This window comes from Oryctolagus cuniculus, chromosome 3 (assembly GCF_051225735.1).
Source record: "Oryctolagus cuniculus isolate XC-2025 breed Fujian yellow rabbit chromosome 3, ASM5122573v1, whole genome shotgun sequence".
NCBI classification, from domain to species: domain Eukaryota; kingdom Metazoa; phylum Chordata; class Mammalia; order Lagomorpha; family Leporidae; genus Oryctolagus; species Oryctolagus cuniculus.
In genome coordinates this window covers 58,131,015-58,150,081 of record NC_142869.1, presented here as the reverse complement: position 1 = coordinate 58,150,081, position 19,067 = coordinate 58,131,015, and the positions used below count along the sequence as shown (strand labels likewise).

General features: G+C 38.5%; 1 protein-coding gene across 5 annotated transcripts in view; it reads right to left on the bottom strand.

The window, feature by feature from the left end:
- PDE1A (phosphodiesterase 1A) overlaps positions 1–9,534 on the bottom strand; it is a 371,956-nt gene extending 362,422 nt beyond the window's left edge. For 2 of the 5 annotated variants that reach the window (XM_089329041.1, XM_051849384.3), the window contains exons 1-2: positions 8,975–9,112; positions 8,596–8,706 (exon numbers count right to left, since the gene is read on the bottom strand). In XM_089329041.1, coding sequence (XP_089185167.1) covers positions 8,596–8,696 — 101 coding nt within the window. In that variant the 5' untranslated portion in view covers positions 8,697–8,706; positions 8,975–9,112. Of the gene's footprint in view, positions 1–8,595; positions 8,707–8,974; positions 9,132–9,341; positions 9,360–9,421 lie in introns of those variants that run through there. The other 3 variants (XM_051849383.3, XM_051849382.3, XM_008258812.5) reach the window with 3 other exon arrangements.
- Positions 9,535–19,067: the final 9,533 nt, after the last annotated feature.

Below are 19,067 nucleotides of genomic sequence, written 5' to 3'. Positions count from 1 at the left end.
ACAAGGTTGTCCCTTTTTTATAATTTGGACTTACAGTCAATTTTATCTCATATGTGTATAGCTGCTCCTACACACATTCGATTTCAATTTTTATGTGATACCCTTTTCCAGGGCTTCTCTTTCAGCCTATGTATCTTTACCTGTGAAGTGAACTACTTGTAGGCAGCATATAGTAGGGTCTTTTTAGGAATACCTATATCTTTTGACTGAGGATTTTACTCTGTTCACATTCAACGTTAGCATTGACAGGTAAAAACTAACTCTTGTCTTTTTGTTCATTACTTACTGATTGTTGTATATATTTTTGCTTCTTAATTTCTCTCTTACTATTCGTCATTATGCTTTGGTAGTTTTGCATTATGATCATGTTTGATTCTCTTTCACTTTCTTGTATCTGCTGTGTTAGTGAGTTCTTACCTTTGTGTGTTTTCATGATGGTTCTAATGATCCTTTTACTTATAAGGTAGGATTTTCTTAAAAGTTCTTTTATTATTATTATTATATATTATTTTTTTGACAGGCAGAGTGGACAGTGAGAGAGAGACAGAGAGAAAGGTCTTCCTTTTGGCGTTGGTTCACTCTCCAATGGCCACCCCGGCCCGGCCGACAAGCTGCAGCCGGCGCACCGCGCTGATCCGATGGCTGGAGCCGGGTGCTTCTCCTGGTCTCCCATGGGGTGCAGGGCCCAAGCACTTGGGCCATCCTCCACAGCACTCCCTGGCCACAGCAGAGAGCTGGCCTGGAAGAGGGGCAACCGGGACAGAATCTAGCACCCCGACCGGGACTAGAACCCGGTGTGCCAGCACCGCAAGGCGGAGGATTAGCCTAGTGAACCGCGGCACCGGCCAAGGAGTTCTTATAGGCAGCTCTGGCAATGGTGAAAAGCTGAAGAAAATGTGGTGCATAAACACAGGAGAATATTATTAAACCATAAAAAATGAAATTCCGTCATTTGTTACAAAGTGAATGAAACTGGAGATCATTATATTAAGAGATGAAGCCACACACAGAGAGAAAGACAAATATCAAATGTTATCTCTCATGTGGAAGCTGAAAAAAATTGATCCAAACATAGACTAGCAATTACTAAAGACCACGAGGAATTGAGGCTAAAGGGAGGTTAAATATTAGGTAACGAATCAGAGTTAGGTAGAAGGAGTAGGTTCCTAGTGTTACACTGCTTAGTGGGGGTGACTATAGTTCATAACAGCCTCTTACATGTTTTATGAGAAAATAGAGGAAAGGAGTTCCAGGGCTCTAATCATAGGTACTGATAGGGAGGAGAAAATGCCTTGGTTGGATAAGTAGACACTATGCGCATTTGTTAAAGTGGTACACTCTAGAAACATGGATAGCTATTGTTAATCAACAAAATGTTAATGTTTTAAAAGAATATGCATATCAAAGAATATATATATATATATATATGGTTGACTCCAGAGTTCCATTTCTTTTTTTTTTTTTTTTTTTTTTTTGACAGGCAGAGTGGACAGTGAGAAAGAGAGACAAAGAGAAAGGTCTTCCTTTTCCATTGGTGCACCCCGCAACGGCCGCTGCGGCCAGCGCACCCCGCTGATCCAAAGCCAGGTGCCTCTCCTGGTCTCCCATGGGGTGTAGGACCCAAGCACTTGGGCCATCCTCCACTGCACTCCCGGGCCACAGCAGAGAGCTGGACTGGAAGAGGAGCAACCAGGACAGAATCCAGCACCCTGACCGGGACTAGAACCCGAGGTGCCAGCGCCACAGGTGGAGGATTAGCTTAGTGAGCCGCGGCGCCGGCCCATTTCTTAATCCTGAAGGTATTTCACTTCAATAATGTTCATTCTATAAACCATAACACAATTTTCTTTAAGAACTGAGATTTACATTAATATATCTACACAGCAATATAGGTTTTGGTGAGATGAATATCTTCAAAGTAAATTAGTATTATGATTAAAGTTCAAATTTTTAAAACTGATTTGCCTGATTAATCCACCCAAATGGTCACAGTGTGAGGGCAGAGACTGATATTAACCAATAATCTGCATGGAATGTAAAATAATTATTCTTTTTTGACATTTGAAGTAAATCTAATATATACCCTCAATATCAGAGATCAGTGAGGAATCATGGTTTCAGCATGTAAGGCAATGTTCAAGACAGGTACAGTCAGTTGTTTAACTGGTAATTAAAGAGTGTATAACTCCAATGGGCTGTTTGGGGGGGGGGGAGAGTTGGGGAGGGAATAGAGAGAGGACAGGAATGGGCATGTTGAGTATGCATTGTCTTATTCTGGTACAGGAGGCATGTATTAGTTTCTCATTGCTGCTGTAATGCATTTACTTCAAACTCAGTGACTTGAGAGAAACACACATTATCTTCAGTTCTATAAATCATAAATCTGATTAAAGTTTCACTGAGCTAAAATCAATGTACAAGAACCGCATTCTTTCTGTAGGCAGTAGGCAAGAATCTGTTTTCTTGCCTTTTCAAACTTCTAAAGGCATCCATATTGCTTAGCTCATGGCCCACTACCCCATCTTCAATACTGACGAACACCAGACAAGTTAGTCGCATATTACTTCCCTCTGACCTCCTCTTGTGTCTCTTTCTTCTATTTCCAGAAACTGTTGTGATTAACTTGGGCTCACCTGAGTGGTCCAGAATAATCTCCCTATTTTAAAGTTAGCTAATGCTCAACTTTAACTCCATCTGCTACCTTAATTATCCTTTTCCATGTGAGGTATCTAGGGACCTGGGGATTAGGATGTGGATGTAACTAATCTAAGAATTTTGGTTTTTGTTTTAGAATGAAAATTAATAAGAGCTTTAGAACCAGACAGTTACATGTTTAAAACCCAAGTTCCATGACATAATAATTTTGTAACTGACTTAGGATATTTGCTTCTTGAGATCTTGAGAGGAGCGAATAAGAAGACGAATATATTATATCTATATGGTCCTGACAACAAGTTGATGGTAAGAAAACGTGATTTACTTCTACCTTGTCCATTCCTATTCCAGCCATGAATCCATCTCCAATTCTCCAACATGGCATTAGACCCTATTTCAGCACCCTCAGTGATGTTCTGATTCTCTAGTTAGAGCCAGTAGCCAGTATAAAACTCAGAATTCAGTGATTGGTTGATTGATTAAGTTTTATTTATTTATTTGAAAGGAAGAGTGACAGACAGGGAGAGAGGAGGGGTAGAGGGAGAGAGAGAAAGCTCTTCCATTTCCTGCTTAACTCCTCAAATGCCTACAACATGCTAGGATGGCCCAGGCCAAAGCCAGAAATCAGGAACTCCACCCACATCTCCCAGAAGGATACCAGGAACCCAAACACAAGTGCCCTCATCTGCTAATTCCCAGGCACATTAACAGAAAGCTGGATTGAAGCAGAGACATTATTTAATCCCAGGCATTCAGATATGAGTGCAGGCATCCCAAGCAGTGTCTTAGCCCACTGTGCCACAATACCTACCCCAAATGATTTATTTAAAATGTGTGTATTATTATCTCCTATGTGCCAAGTGCTCTGCCAGGTGCTTGAGACCCTAGAGTAAACACAATTATGTGGACATGACTCTTGCACCCTGAAGCTGTGGTCCAGTTGGGAGGGGAGATTTTGCTATGAAAGGAGAACTTCAGGTTAGTTTTCAGACCAAATCCAGCAGACCATCCTAGCATGTAGGGTCAGAAAGAATTTCCTTTAAAAGTGAAATTTAAGCATATAGCATTTCTTAGTAGGGTCCCTATAGACATCTTCATTAGGATGATGCTTCCTGATACAGAATGCCTTGAAATCTGTAGGACATTTGCCTGTCTAGACTCTTGCTCACTAAGTGCAGCAAAGCTCTGTAGTCACTACAACCATAATAAACTTTCCACACAACTCCAAAAACTTCCTGGGGAACAAGAGTGATCCTTGGGGCCGGCGCCATGGTGCAGTAGGTTAATCCTCCGCCTGCAGCGCTGGCATCCCATTTGGGCGCTGGTTCTAATCCTGGCTGCCCCTTTTCCAATCCAGCTCTCTGCTGTGGCCTAGGAAAGCAGCAGAAGATGGCCCAAGTGCTTGGGCCTCTGCACCGCACGGGAGACCAGGGAGAAGCACCTGTCTCCTGGCTTCGGATTGGCATAGCTCCAGCTGTTGCGGCCATCTGGGGAGTGAACCAACGGAAGGAAGACCTTTCTTTCTATCTCTCCCTCTCACTATCTTTAACTCTACCTCTCAAATAAATAAATAAAATCTTAGAAATGGTATTTTTCTCTATAATAGAGAAAAAATGAACAAAAGCGAGAGGTTAGCAGCATTTTTTTCAGGCAACTCTGGGTATGATTGGGAAGAAGCCAGAGGAGAAGCAGAAGAGGAAGCCCCAAAGACTAAGCAGGTGCCTAAGACCTGAGAAGGATGCTAACCTTTAAAGTGAGGGCAATAAAGGGCTTTAAAGGGTTTTGAGCAGGAGACTAGAAGGATCAGATTTAGTTCTCTGTAATGATGCTTCATCCTATAATATGACTCTAGTTTAGGAATACGATACTAATAGCACCTATCATTTACAAGGTTTTTTTCTGCTAGTTTTTGTTCTAAATGTGTATTCCTGCTTCATCTTCTTGGTGATGTATGCTTGAATAACTTCATCTGAGAGTGTGCGGTGTACTGCCCTCTTCAACAGTAACAGCTAATTTGAGTTAACAAAATATTGGCAATCATGCAAAGCTTCCTTTCTCCCTTCCTTTCTGCTTCTCTACATTTCTATCCTCACTGTGGATGAGCATATTGTCACCAGTCAAGGAGATGAAAGAGAATAGAAGCAGAACTTAATGTGTTTCAATTGTCGTAGTTACAATACCAGATCTTACTGTGAGGAGGACACTTGTCAGCATAGGAGAGTCAAGGAGGTGTGTACCTACAAGGCACTCCAGGAAATTTGTGTAAAATTAAATTAAAAGATAAGTTTATTTTGATGCAAAAAATTTTGAATACCATGCACAGTTTTTTCAGGATATGAATTTTCTGTGAACATTCTGAAGACCCTTCATGTTCATGCAAAATTAATTATATATTAAGCTATTTTGCAACCAAAATTCTGATGGGTTCCAACCCTACACTTATTTTTTTATTGAAGGAATTATCCATAAGTACTACAGAATGCTATTACACTTTTACGGATAGTTTTTGGTTTTGAGAAATTCAATTCTTCATCTGATGAACAACTAAGTTAATGCTTTGATCCAGTTTCCCCACAGCTTCAGTTGATTTTCCCTGGAATTTGAACTTGATCAAAATTTTCTGGAACTGCTGTAATCTCCAAGACAAAATTCTTAGAACAGCAACACTGACTAGAAGAACAGGATCAATATTTTAAAATAGTTAATTTTTTTTTTAAATCTACAGTTGTGGAGCTCTTTGTACATTTAGAAAAGAGAAAAGGCAACAATACAATGTCACTAAAAAGGCAATATTTCTGAAGTTAAAAATGCATAAATGAAGTAAGATGAAATTGTCATATCAATTTTCCATATAGGAATCAATAAAATCAACAATCTTTAAAAGGATCAGAGATAGATGAATTGTCTTTGTATACAAGAATCAGTGTAGGTCCCAGATTCACAAGAAATTTCTCTATAAGAAATTTCATCCAACGTAAAGGTGGAATAAGAAATAACAAATGTGTTCCACACTCTGAACGTTGATAAGTCAAGGCCATGGGTGTAACTTTTTAAACATAGTCTATGAAAGACCTGATTCCATAGTTATTTGCTATTATTCCTACCATTAGATAGTGAGTCATAGTGTAGAATCTAAACTGTCATGTTGAGTGACAAATTAGTGGTAGCAGATGGACTGAAGAAATTTAAATAAAAAATAGTAACTATAAAAAGAAAATTAATAGAATTAAGTCTTCCTTGGAATGGGATTATTTCACCTTTGTCTCATAAAGGAATAAGATTTCTTAACACATCACTTGATATAGCATCTCAAATATCCAGGAGATGTGGAAGGAGCTCACTGAAAGAATCAACAAAATGATAGAGAAGTATAGATACTTAATTTAGTTTACCACTGTCTTCCACATGTGCTAGAAAATTTTAAAAATCTTTATATAGACACAAAGAGTGACTAACATCTACTACAGTTTGGTTCATGTTTTCCATGCTTAAGGAATAATTGAATAAACATTGTTTTACTTTCACCTTCTTCTGTTTTTGATTAACCTCAAATTGTACAAATTGTAAGCCCAATTAAAAGCAGAATATCCTGTTGAAATAGCCAGTGTATTTGTAAAGTTAGACAAGCTAAAAAGATTTTTTAAAAAATCACTTTCCAAACAAATATCTAGCAGTCTTTATTGAGTCTGTTTTACCAAAACTAAGAATATTAATAAGCAATTGTTTGATAACTTTTGTGAGTAGCATGATTTTAATTGTCAATACTTAAAAGTAGAATTCTATGGCTAGCAATTTTGAGAAGCTAAAATTCTATCTGTGTTAATATTGCATTTTAAATAGGCATGACAATTTCAGCAAAGGAATAGGGAGTCCCTCATATCACTGCTTTGAATGCAGACTACACAAAAGACCATAATTAAACAATTTGGTTGTCATTAGTCATGCAGATTTTAGATTTAGAGCTTCTTGCTTTGACAATCTTAAACCTAGACTATTGAAAATGCCTTAAGCAAGAGCAGTAGTACCAAAATGCAAATTCCTGCTCTCTTCAATGCAAAGCAATTAGTCTTTTTCATTACTTCATTAATAATGAATTTTTAAAAACAATCTGGCTAATGGTCTCTCAGTGGCCCTATGTTGCCACTGCTCAAAATCAATTTATTACATGCATATGCTAATTTACCCTGCTATTAAATTGCAACAATCTACTGTTGAATGATGCTATCATCCTCTCCTGAAATAAAATGGTACACTGATCTTTCATGTAGTGAAAAACTGAGAGTCACATAACTTTGTCCTGAAGTGTTAGGTAAATACAAAATCACTTTTTAAATTTCTTAAAGACAAATGCATAAATCCATCACTCAAGTGACTACAGAAAAATAAAACAAATACAAGCGAAACAAAACATCTGTCCTAATAAAGGAAAAAAATCTAAAATAGCTGCAATATGAGATATAGGTTTTCCAGTGCAGATGTTCACCCACTCATTAGATTAGAACACAAATCATCTGACTGCTATTGATTAATTTGTATCTATCTAATTAATTTTGTAAGTTGTTATCTGCTGTGATAGTATTATTTGCTTCTCTAAGAGAACCACCACACCAAAAAGCTGTAATTTCTAAATCTTCAAAGGATCTTGGAAATAGATTTCTCTAGTTCATTGAAATGATGGAAGCATGGCTTCCTTTTTAAAAGTTATTCTCTGCTAAATGTTGTTTGCATTATTAGTATGCTTTGTGCCAGAGAACTGTAATGCCATGCATAACATTAGGTAATAAGAAAATGTAAAGGGAACACTATTTAAATGTATATACATCATTAAGCATATTCAAAAGGAGAAGAGTGGGAAGAATTTTTATCTTTAAATAAAGTTTGATATAATTTTTCTTCTAAAAACTAGATACCAAAATAGTGACATCAAATTTACTCAAACATTGCATTTTATAAAATAATACATAAACAGCATTAGAGATATTAAACCTAAAATAATCTCTATGTTGTGTGGAATAGAATAAATGCAGCTATTATACCAAAGCAAATATATTTCCTTTGAGATCTCTGATTGCAAGAAGCAATTGCAATGATCTGTAAATATTCACATTGCACTTTTTTACCCAATGTCAATCTGATCTTTAAATTATAATATGATTAAATGAAAGCATATAAAGACAGTATAGCATTGAAATATGAAACAGGAATTCAAAACATACACAGTTTTTTCTAAAAAGTTAAAGGTGTAGATAGTGAGATAAATAGCACTGTAATTAAAGTTTGACTCAGGTAATTACATTTCACGCTTGTCATAAATGCACAACTCTTGATCCATCTTTCTAAGGGCAATTGCATTACTGGGGCCAGTCCATACTATCAGAAGAAGTGAACTGGTTAATTTAAAGCCAAAACTCTCCTATAAGTTGGGGATGCTGCTAGTGTTTTTACCACACACACGTTTTCTAATGCAATATTCTTATTTAAGTCATCAAGAATAAGCACATGGAGTGTAATCACTTTTTATCATAGTAGTACCATCCTTGTTTTTCAAAACCTATTATTCAGTCCTATTTTCTTCTCCTTACCTGAAGGAAATTTTATTTTGGCAAAGCAGTTTTCCTAGTTATTTTTCTACATATCTATACCACATATCTAAGCAGAATGCACAAAATGCACAAAAGACCCCCCACAGGACACAGTGAAGTGACTTCTCTGGGAGTTACCTGACTTCACATAAAATGGGGAGTAGCCAAAACAAACAAACAAAAAAAAAGCTATCCTCCTTCAACAAGTTGCTAACCAAGAAGAATACATTTTAATTTCCCAGGAAAAGTCTTTCTAAAGAAACAGTAGTCCACAAAGGCAGATAGCACCAGTAATGAGTCTTAATACACAAATATTTTGGGTGGAAATAACACTGAACCAAGCAAAAAGCTTACTCACATTCCTTTCAGGCGTTGCCACATTTTCTCAGTCTGTTCTCCTATGAGATATTTAAAAGTGGTGTTTTCCAATTCTTCAATTTCTGTAGCAGAAGACCCCATGCTGAGGCTCCTAGGGCAATACAGTTACAGTCAATTTCAGCAGCTAGAACAAGCATTCCTTAGGCCACTACAAATCTTAGTTATACAGTAGCATCTCTTATCTATTGAACAGTGCGCAGGTACAAAGCCAACGGAAGCCTTTGCCAGAACTGCTATTGACTTTGACAGGCACATCCACAGCTCACCACATCACCCCCCTCACGCAGACAGCAATATAAACAGATGCTCCGACCTCACAGGAACAAGACACACATGTAATCTGCTACTGCACTACTGACCGACAGAGTGCTCAAGCTCTCCCCAGAAGCAGCTCATCTGTCACTGTGCGGTGCGCTGAAGCACATCAGAATTCCACAGTTTACGAGCTCTATTATGCACAGGAGAAACGTGAATGACTTTGGCGCCTCAAAAGACGCTGAATTCCTCTCTACTCACGGAAGGAGCACAGGATGGAATGAGAAAACAGATGGCAGGAACCAGGATCATCAACACCCCCCACACCCCAGAGAAAAAACTTCCTGTTTAAATGCCAAGGATTTTGTCTCCTAATAGATCTGCATCCAATACATAAAAATACATCATGTTCAACTAATAAATGCCACAAATATTAATGACAACAAAGAAAAATAGGATATAAAGTCATACAGAAGACAGCACACAGAGCTCCACAGGTTGTTCCTGAAGGAAAATGCCCATCAACCAATGCTGTCATCATGCTTTATCACCTTCTCCTAGCAACTCCACACAGTAGGTAACTGCCAATTTAACCAGGGGCAAGCACCGCAGCTGCACACAGCCTGCTCGTGAATCCTTTGGGAATCAAAAATAAATTAAATGAAACTAGTGTGAATGCATGTGTGTCTATGTGTTGAAAGAAGGAAAGGGTGTGTGTGTGTGTGTGTGTGTGTGTGTAAGAAACGAGTAGAAAGGGAGGAGAGAGATTGATGCCTGCCTGCCATACTGATTATGCATTTTGGAAGAAAAAGGAGAGTGGACTTAAAAGGAATTAGAACAGAGTCGTCTGCCAAGCTCCCAACACATGGTGAGCTTTCTTTGAAACGAACACAGACTTTGAGTATGAGCTCCATAACAGCTATTGCTATCTGCAAGCTGCTAAGAAAAATACACTTAAAAGCAATATGTCTTCTTGTTTGTTTACAAATCCAGATGTAATATTCCTCCCTGCAAGAAAACTTACCTCTTACCTTGTGTTTTGTGATATAGATATTCAAAGCTAGTAGATAGTACTAAAATCCAATATATGAAGAGTCTCCTAGGTGTCAGATATCTTTTTTTTTTTAATTCATACAAAAGGCATGTAAGGTAGGTGATATTCCTAATTAATAGTTGTAGAAATTGTGAAACCGAGATTTCCTTCAGATTAAAGTCAGTTCTTTAAACATTATTTTAGTCATCAGAGTTTTCCAGTATAAAGTCACTATGTCTGTATAAACATGGATGGCATCTAGAGGTTCTGTACTTGAACAGTATCTCCTTTGGCCATGGAGAAGACACCTGTCTGGCAGGCAGTTCTGTCCAGTATGAGTAGTTCCAATTATGTCTGGTATGAGTACGTCTAGTGAAAGTTGTAATATTTATATAAAAGTAACTGCAAAATTTTGTAGACAATTCCTTCTGATTTACAAATTAGAAGAGGTTAAGTCAAATGAGCATCAGTTTTCCTCTCTCAGGAGATTTCCAGCGCTCAGTCTGAATCTTGTCTTTAGCTAGCACTTTTATTCACTCAAAACCTCACTCCTACGAGCATTTACCAGAGTTGTCCGAAATAAGTTCATCTTTGCTCTGAAAATAACCATTTTATCTTCTCTATGCCTTCATTTACAATAATAGCTAAACTCATACCTGACATTTCTTTAATGCAACAAGCTCTAACTAGATGTTTCTTTCATGAAATAGTCAAAATCTGAATTCTTCCCTGAAATATGAATTGCAACCAGCAATCTCCATAAAACGTGAGTACCCCACCATTATTATATTATGAGCCAAGGTATCAAAGTCCTTGAGACCATAACCCCTTAAAACTTACAAGTGATTTTGTAAATACGCCATGACATTTCAAGCCCTCACATTGGCCAACTGACCAATAATCTTGCAAAGGAAAGAATAGGATTATTCTACTTAAGTACACGATAGTAAATCTTATCCTTCATTGTAAATCATTTGCACTGTGTTTTTAATGTGTTACTTCTATTACATTTGGATATTTAAGAACTCTGAGTCTCACAGTCAAACAGGATGGGTGCATGGGAAACCAGCCACAGAACTGGGCCCTCTCAGCTTCATGGGCTATGCTCAGAACTCCCACTGTCACATGGTACAGACAGTCTACTCTGTGTCCTGCAAGATACCTTGTTCTTAGCCTTGGCAACCTCCAGCAGTGATAGAACTATCCGTTGTTACTCTGCTCAGGACAGAGTTCAGCTCCATCCCCACCACAGCAAATTAATTCTGACAGTTTGGTGGGGATGGGGTGGAGGGAGGCAATGTGGCCTCTCTTGACAGAACAAAGTAGTTGCCCAGACCCCCACCAGCTCCCCACACTGACCTCAAATCCAGGGGAGTGGCCAATGGAATTTTCCCTCAAAGCCACCAGTGTTGGTGTTGCCACAGTAGCATCCCCGCAGCTTACTCTGCTAAGATGGCACTTCCTACTCAGCAGCCAGCCTTGTGGATACTGGATGGCATGACCACACAGCAGGACGAAGTATATCCATCCTCTCTCCACACTGCCCCATGCCATGGAGTCTCTTTTCTGTTATGTTCATCTCCATTGGAAGTTTCTTTCAAGCAGGTCCCTGAGAAAATTGTTCTTCCTTTGTTTGTCTGGTTTCTTTCTGCGGCTGAGGTCAGTGCAACTTCTCACTGTTTAGCCATCTTGCATCCCCCCCCCTAATTATTTGTTCTAGTCTTTCTGTACAATAAAGAATTCTCTAATGAATCTTTTTGCATAACAATTCTTGACTATATCTCTATTTTTGTTTTTCTAATTTTTAACTGACACATAAAAACTGTAGATATTTTGGAATACTGTATGATGTTTCAGTACATGTAATTCATTGTGTAGTATCCAAATGATATTAAATGTATGTATCTTCTCCAATATTTATCATTTCATCATGGTTAATATATTCAAAATCTTTTCTTTGTACTCTTTTTTATGGAAATATACAATACTTATTGTTATCTATAGTCACCACAATGTACAATGGAATCCAATAACTTTTTACACCTATCTATAACTTACACCTCTGATAACCACCATTATAATCTCAACTTCTATGAGTTAATTTTTTGAGATTCCACATATAAGTGAGATTATACATTACTTGTCTTTCTGTGCCTAGTTTATTTCACATAATTTAATGACCTCCAGTTCCATCCATGCTGTTGCAAATGATAAAATTTTAACCTTTTTATGACTGAGTAGTATTATACTGTGTATATTACCACATTTCTTTATGCATTGGCCGCGGCTCACTTGGCCAATCCTCTGCCTGCAGCGCCGGCACACCCGGTTCTAGTCCTGGTCGGGGCGCCTGATTCTGTCCCGGTTGCCCCTCGTCCAGTCCAGCTCTCTGTTGTGGCCCGGGAAGACAGTGGAGGATGGCCCAAGTGCTTGGGCTCTGCACCTGCATGGGAGACCAGGAGGAAGCACCTGGCTCCTGGCTTCGGATCGGCGCAGCACGCCGGCCATGGCAGCCATTTGGGGGGGTGAACCAATGGAAGGAAGACCTTTTTCTCTGTTTTCTCTCTCACTGTCTAACTCTGTCTGTCAAAAAAAAAATTTCTTTTAATTTCATTGAATTGTATTGTGGCCTCTATCAAGCAATATATTTTTATATATACTTCTATTAGTCCCAGAAGCATCTATGCTATTTTATTGCTCAGGTAAAGCAATGATAATCCTCTATTATTATTGTTGTCTATTCTTATATATGTTCCAGAGTTTTATTAAGTTTTTGAAACATTTAAAATTGCACTTAATAGATTCTATTTTCTAACACTTTATCTAGGCATACATTATCTGTTAATGTCACATCAAAATTTCAATTATTCTACCCATTTAATAAATGATGAATACTGAGCTCAGAGAAATTAAGCTCCTTAGCTTGTACATGACAGGCTCAGTATTTAAACCTCGATGTGTATAATTTCAAAGCCTGGATTCTCAAATGCTTTACTGCATTGTCTCTTAGTTTAAAGGTAATATATCTTGTTAGAACTAAGTATTTTCGGTGGCATGTACCAATGCCATCTCACTAGTCCAAGAGATCAATTTCTGTTCACAATTGATCATAATGAAAGGACTAAGAGTCAAAGGCATCACATAAGCAAGACTTGTGTCTGCTAATACTAACCGATAGAATAAAAAAAGGGAGAAAACGATCCAACATGGGAAGCGAGATACTCAGCAGACTCAGAGAATGGCAGATGTCCTAAACAGCACTCTGGCCTCAGAATCAGCCCTTAAGGCATTCGGATCTGGCTGAAGAGCCCATGAGAGTATTTTAGGCATGGAAAGCCAAGACACTCTGGGGAAAAAAAAAATTACCTAAATGAAAGATCTCTGTGAGTGAGATCCCAGTGGAAAGAACAGGTCCTCAAAGAAGGAGGTACCTTTCTCTGAAGGGAGGAGGGAACTTCCACTTTGACTATAACCTTGTCTAAATAAGATCGAAGTCGTCGAACTCAAAAGGCTTCCACAGCCTTGGAAACTCATGACTGGAGCATAGGGAGATTACTGATGCAATAAACAGGAGTGTCAATTTGTAAAGTCAACAACAGGAGTCACTGTGCACTTACTCCTCATGTCGGATCTCTGTCCTTAATGTGCTGTACATTGTGATTTAATGCTATAATGAGTACTCAAACAGTATTTTTCACTTTATGTTCTGTGTGGGTGCAAACTGTTGAAACCTTTACTTAATGTATGCTAAACTGATCCTCTGTATATATAGAAAATCGAAAATGAAACTTGATATGAATGGAAGGGGAGAGACAGCGGGAAAGGGGACGGTTGCAGGTGGGAGGGAATTCATTGGGGGTGGAGCCATTGTAATCCATAAGCTGTACTTTGGAAATTTATATTCATTAAATAAAAAAAGAAAAGAAAAGAAAGAAAGAAAGAACGAACGAACTAAGTGTTTTACATTGTGTTGCTATCATACTTTCTTGTTTTCCAGTTTTCCTCTTATCATTGCTATTTACAAGAAAGCTAGTAGTATTACTAACATCATTTTCTATCCCAATTGTAGGATTTTATTATTATTTCTGATATTTTAGTTAATCACTATGGAGCTTTCATTGGGTAATCCTTTCATGTATGAAAAATGATTCTTGTGCCTTCTCTTTTTGCAACGTCTTTTTAAATATCACTACATTTGGTGGCAGTGTATAATTAATGTTCCAGCCATTCTCTTGACTGTGAACATATAGGCTATCATCCACTCAAAAGAAAACCACTCATGTTCTCTGTTGGCATAAAAATTCTCATGTTCTTTAGGACTATTGTTAAGAGGGCAAACTTAAGTTCTATATCCATGTTTATGTCAGCAAACATTACACTGAGAATTATGGAAAAATGAGTTTTAAATTAATATATCTTGACTTCAGAAAATTTCCATTTTTTCAGTGAAAATCCAAGAAATGCATTGCTTCTGAATATCATCAATATACCTTAAAAGATGCAGAAATTTAGACCCACTGAAATGAAGAAGTGAAAAGCCAAAAAGGGTGTTCATCTTTGTTGATAAAAGGAGCTATATTACAATATTTATGTGACAGATTGAAAGATTTAAATGCTATTTACAACTGTATAATATGTGCACATGAGATTACAACCCAAATTCACACTCTTTATACTGTTGTGATTTGTATCAAGTGAGAATTCAGTAAGTATAAAGCCATTTAAAAATGAAAGTTTTTCCCAAAATTATACAGGAAGCATCTTTTTTTATTTAGTTACACATCATGAAAACCAATTTACTTTTAGGATAATTTTGGTGTGTTCTATTTTCTTATTGTATTTCTGGAACATTTTATAGAATACTACAAAATTTTATTCTGTCTCTAAAGCACTAGTTTTTGTAGTGCTTTCATCACTTCATAGATTATTTGTTCAGGAAATATTCTGCAGCAGCAGAAAGTGCTGTGTGCCCATCAAATGGCAATCATTACCCCATGTAGCCAAGAAGATTGGTCAGCGGTAAAGAAGACAATCAAAGTCATGTCTTTTTTTTATTTTTTGACAGGCAGAGTTAGACAGTGAGTGAGAGAGAGAGAGAGACAGAGAGACAGAGAGAAAGGTCTTCCTTTTTTCTTTGGTTCACCCCCCAAATGGCCGCTACGCCAGGCAGGCTGCGCTGATCCAAAGCCAGGAGCCAGGTGCTTCCTCCTGGTCTCCCATGCAGGTGCAGAGCCCAAGCACTTGGGCCATCCTCCACTGCCTTCCCAGGCCACAGCAGAGAGCTGGACTGGAAGAGGAGCAACCAGGACAGAATCCGGCACCCCAACCAGGACTAGAACCCCCGGGGTGCCAGCGCCGCAGACAGGGGATTAGCCAAGTGAGCCACGTTGCCATCCAAAAGTCATGTATTTATAGAGCTCATTTTGGGCATGCAAACAGGCAATGAGCAGATGGACAACTTCTTTGAGAAAGAATAAAACAATGTGGGAGATAATATTTTCCAAACATTGGAGAATATCTATATCCCATCCCACAAGTTCTTCTTGCAATATCTTATTGACATGTCTTCAAGAAATGGGGCTCGCATTCCCCCTTCTCCCTTGAAGCTGGGTAAATCTCTGTAATTGTTTCAACCAATAGAATGCAGCAGAAGTGGCACTGAGTATCTTCAGAGGCCAGATCATAGTTGGCTAGAGTTTCTCTCACTCTCACTCTCTCAATATTTCCCTTTGCAGCCCTGAGCCATCATATAAAATATCTAACCATCCTGAAGCCACCACACTGGAGAATCCCTATGGAGAAAGAGAAAGTTTGATTAAGGAGCCTCAGGTGTTCTAGTCTCCAGCTTTTTGAGTCTCCCCAGACCAAGTGCCTGATACATTGAGTGACAGCTAAGAGATGACACCAGTCACTGGCACTCTCTGACTGCAGCCAACTGTACCATTCTGAAATTCCTGACCCACAGGAACTGTGAGAAATAATAAATAATTATTGTTGTGTTAAGCAACTAAGCTTTGGTATAATTTCTTATGTAGCCATAGCAACTATAAGAAGCAGGGTAAAGGAATAAGGAGAGAGAAGAGAGGGTTAGATTTTACATTGATTTTGATAGAAGGCTTCTCTAAGGTTCACCATTTCAGCAAAGAATTTGAAGAAATAAAGAATGTGGCTGTGTTTCTATGGAAAGAGATTTTCAATCAGAGCAAGTAAAAATATCCCCAAGCTACAGATATTTTGGCATGTTGGCAAAGAGGTATGAGGCTGATGGAAAGTAAATGGAGAAGGAGCCAGTGCTGTGGCATAGTAGGTTAAACCTCCACCTGTAATGGTGCCAGTTAGTGTCCCAGCTGCTTCTCTTCCTATCTAGCTCTCTGCTAATGGCCTGGGAAGGCAGTGGAAGATGGCCCACGTACATGGCCCCTGGACCTGGGAGAAGCTTCTAGCTCCTGGCTTCAGATCAGCCCAGCTCCAACCGTTGTGACCCTTTAGGGAGTGAACCAGTAGATGGGTGGAAGACCTCTGTGTGTGTGTGTCTCCTTCTCTCTCTCTCTGTAATTCTGCCTCTCAAGTAAATAAAAAAATATTTAAAAAGAGGGGAAAAGAGAAAGTAAATGGAGAAACAATCATTAGGTGGATAGCAAAAGTCACACTGTGGAGAGCCTTGGAGGCCCCTGCAGAGTCCTGGGATTTATTCTAGGTGAAATGAGAACTCTTGAAGAATATGGAGCAAAGCAGTCAGGTCTGAGTTGCGTGTCTAAAAGACCCTTCTGATGATTTCCTCCCCTGATACTCTCCTCCTCACCGACTTTGCTCCACCATAGTAACGAAGCTGTCTTGTCTATGCCTTCAGCATACAAACCTCCTTCCTGTCTTGGGACCTCTCAGATTACAGCTCCTTCTTCCAGCACCCGTCTCGTATTTTCAAGTGGATTTTGCCACCCGGATCCTCCGTCTGTCTGTCCAACCCAAAATTCCACAGTGCCCCCAGTAGTAGGTAAATCAGGTTGCTAGTAACTATGTGTCTATGCTGTTACTCTTTCTCCAATTTAAGTTCCGTGAAAACAGTTACTAACCTCTTGTGAGCTAAAATATCCACAATATCTAGAATAGATGTTAGAACAAAATAAGTGCTCTACACATATTTGTAAAATAAATTCATGACGAACTGTTTTCTACAAGTAATGTGAAGGTCAAAGAAACAGTGTATGAAAAGATACTGGCATGCTTATTTATTCAGAGAATTTTAGATTTTATTTTTTCCATTTTTAAATTTCTTTTTCAAGTAGACTATCTATATTCTGATGCATTTCATGCAATACAAGGAAAATATCTTTGGTTGTTTGGCTCTTTCCATATGTTTCATTTTTAATTCCAAAACTGATTAAATCAGTTTCTTACAAATAGAGCCTAAATATGAGAAAAACTTAAATAAATACGAACGGAGACTTTTAAATATAAATATTCTTTGGGAGTACTTTAGTACTCTTATTCCTCTGCTGTATTCTACAATGCTGTTAGAGCTGGGTGAATCAAATACATATGACATCAAATTTCATAAAACTAGAGCTGAGCATTTGACAGTGATTTAAACACTGCTGGGATGAGTACATCTCATATCTGACTGGGTTTGAGTCCCTGACTCTGCTTCCAATTCTAGCTGCCTGCTAGTGCACACACTCGGAGGCAGCAAGTGACGATTCCAGTTGTTGAGTCCCTACTACCCAACTGGGAGACCTGGATTGAGTTCCTGGCTTCTGGTTTTGGTCTGGCTCAACCTTGGCTTTTGTGGATATTTGGGGAAATGAACCAGCAAAGAGGAAATAACTCCCTCCTTCTCTCTCTCTCTCTCTCTTTCTCTCTCTCTCTCCCTCCATCTCTCAAATAAATATTTTTTGATTTCACAAAACTACATTTTAAGTGGCTAAAAAGTATTCATTTTAAAAAAATCAAACATTGACAATATAAATGATATAGCCGGATCCAGCATTCATGTCTCTACCCTTTTATATCCCAGTTCCGTATCTCAGATCATGTCCATATCAATCTATAGTATCGGATGACCAAGGAATAATTATCTCAGTTGCAAAATCACCAAATAGAAATAGGTCCCATCAAAGTGATCTATTTCAGTCATGACCAATTCCCAAATTATCTGAATCAAGATTAAATCCTATAAAATACACAATATAAAAGATTGCAAACAAGAGAGACTCCAACAGCTAGCATTGGGGCATAGCAGGCGAAGCTGTCACTTGCAATGCCAGCATCCCATATGGTGCCAGCTGGTGTCCCAACTGATCCATTTCCCATTTAGCTTCCTGCTAATTGCCTGGGAAAAGCAGTGGAGGATGGCCCAAGCATTTGGGCCCCTGCCACCTACGTGGTAGACCCAGACGAAGCTCCTGACTAGCTCCTGGCTTTGGTCTGGTCCAGACCCTGTCATTGTAGCTATCTGGGGAGTGAACCAGTGGATGGAGTATCTCTCTTTCTCTCTCTCCCCCTCCCCACTCTGTGTGTAACTCTGACTTTCACATAAATAATTAAATCTTTAAAGAGACAGAGAGTGACTCTAGAACCATCACAAATACTTGGGAGCTTTCAAGGCTTCCTCTGTCTTCCCCAAAGCTTCTAGTCCAAACAGTGGACTTGCATTGGTTTTATTTTGAGTCTTCAGAACAAACAGTGAGCTTTCAGAGGCATCCTAGGAGTCACATACCAAAGCTCTGAGACTCTCAACCCAAAAGGAACATTTTTGAACCTAACTCTGCCTGCTTTTAAACAACAAAATAAAAACAAATAATGTTTCCATGCTAACTTAAAACTATCTATGAGAATGTTTGATTTGTTGTTTAATTTCTAGAAAAAGCTATAATTTTACTTTGTTACATACATCATGGTTTATACTAACAGCCTTCATTTTGCCAGCAAAAAAAGTTATTTTACTCCACTACTGAGCACATTATAGACTATGCATTGCCAAGATCGCCATAGTTTAGCATAAATAACCTAACTGTGGTTTCACACAATGGACTCCTAGTCACAAAAATGCATTTTTAATAAACATTTGTGAAAACACCTATCAAATGATTTGTTGGTTTCATCATCACTTTTATACAGATGTGGGCCAAAGGTTATTTGGCCATGCCGATGAGGTCATTTCCTTC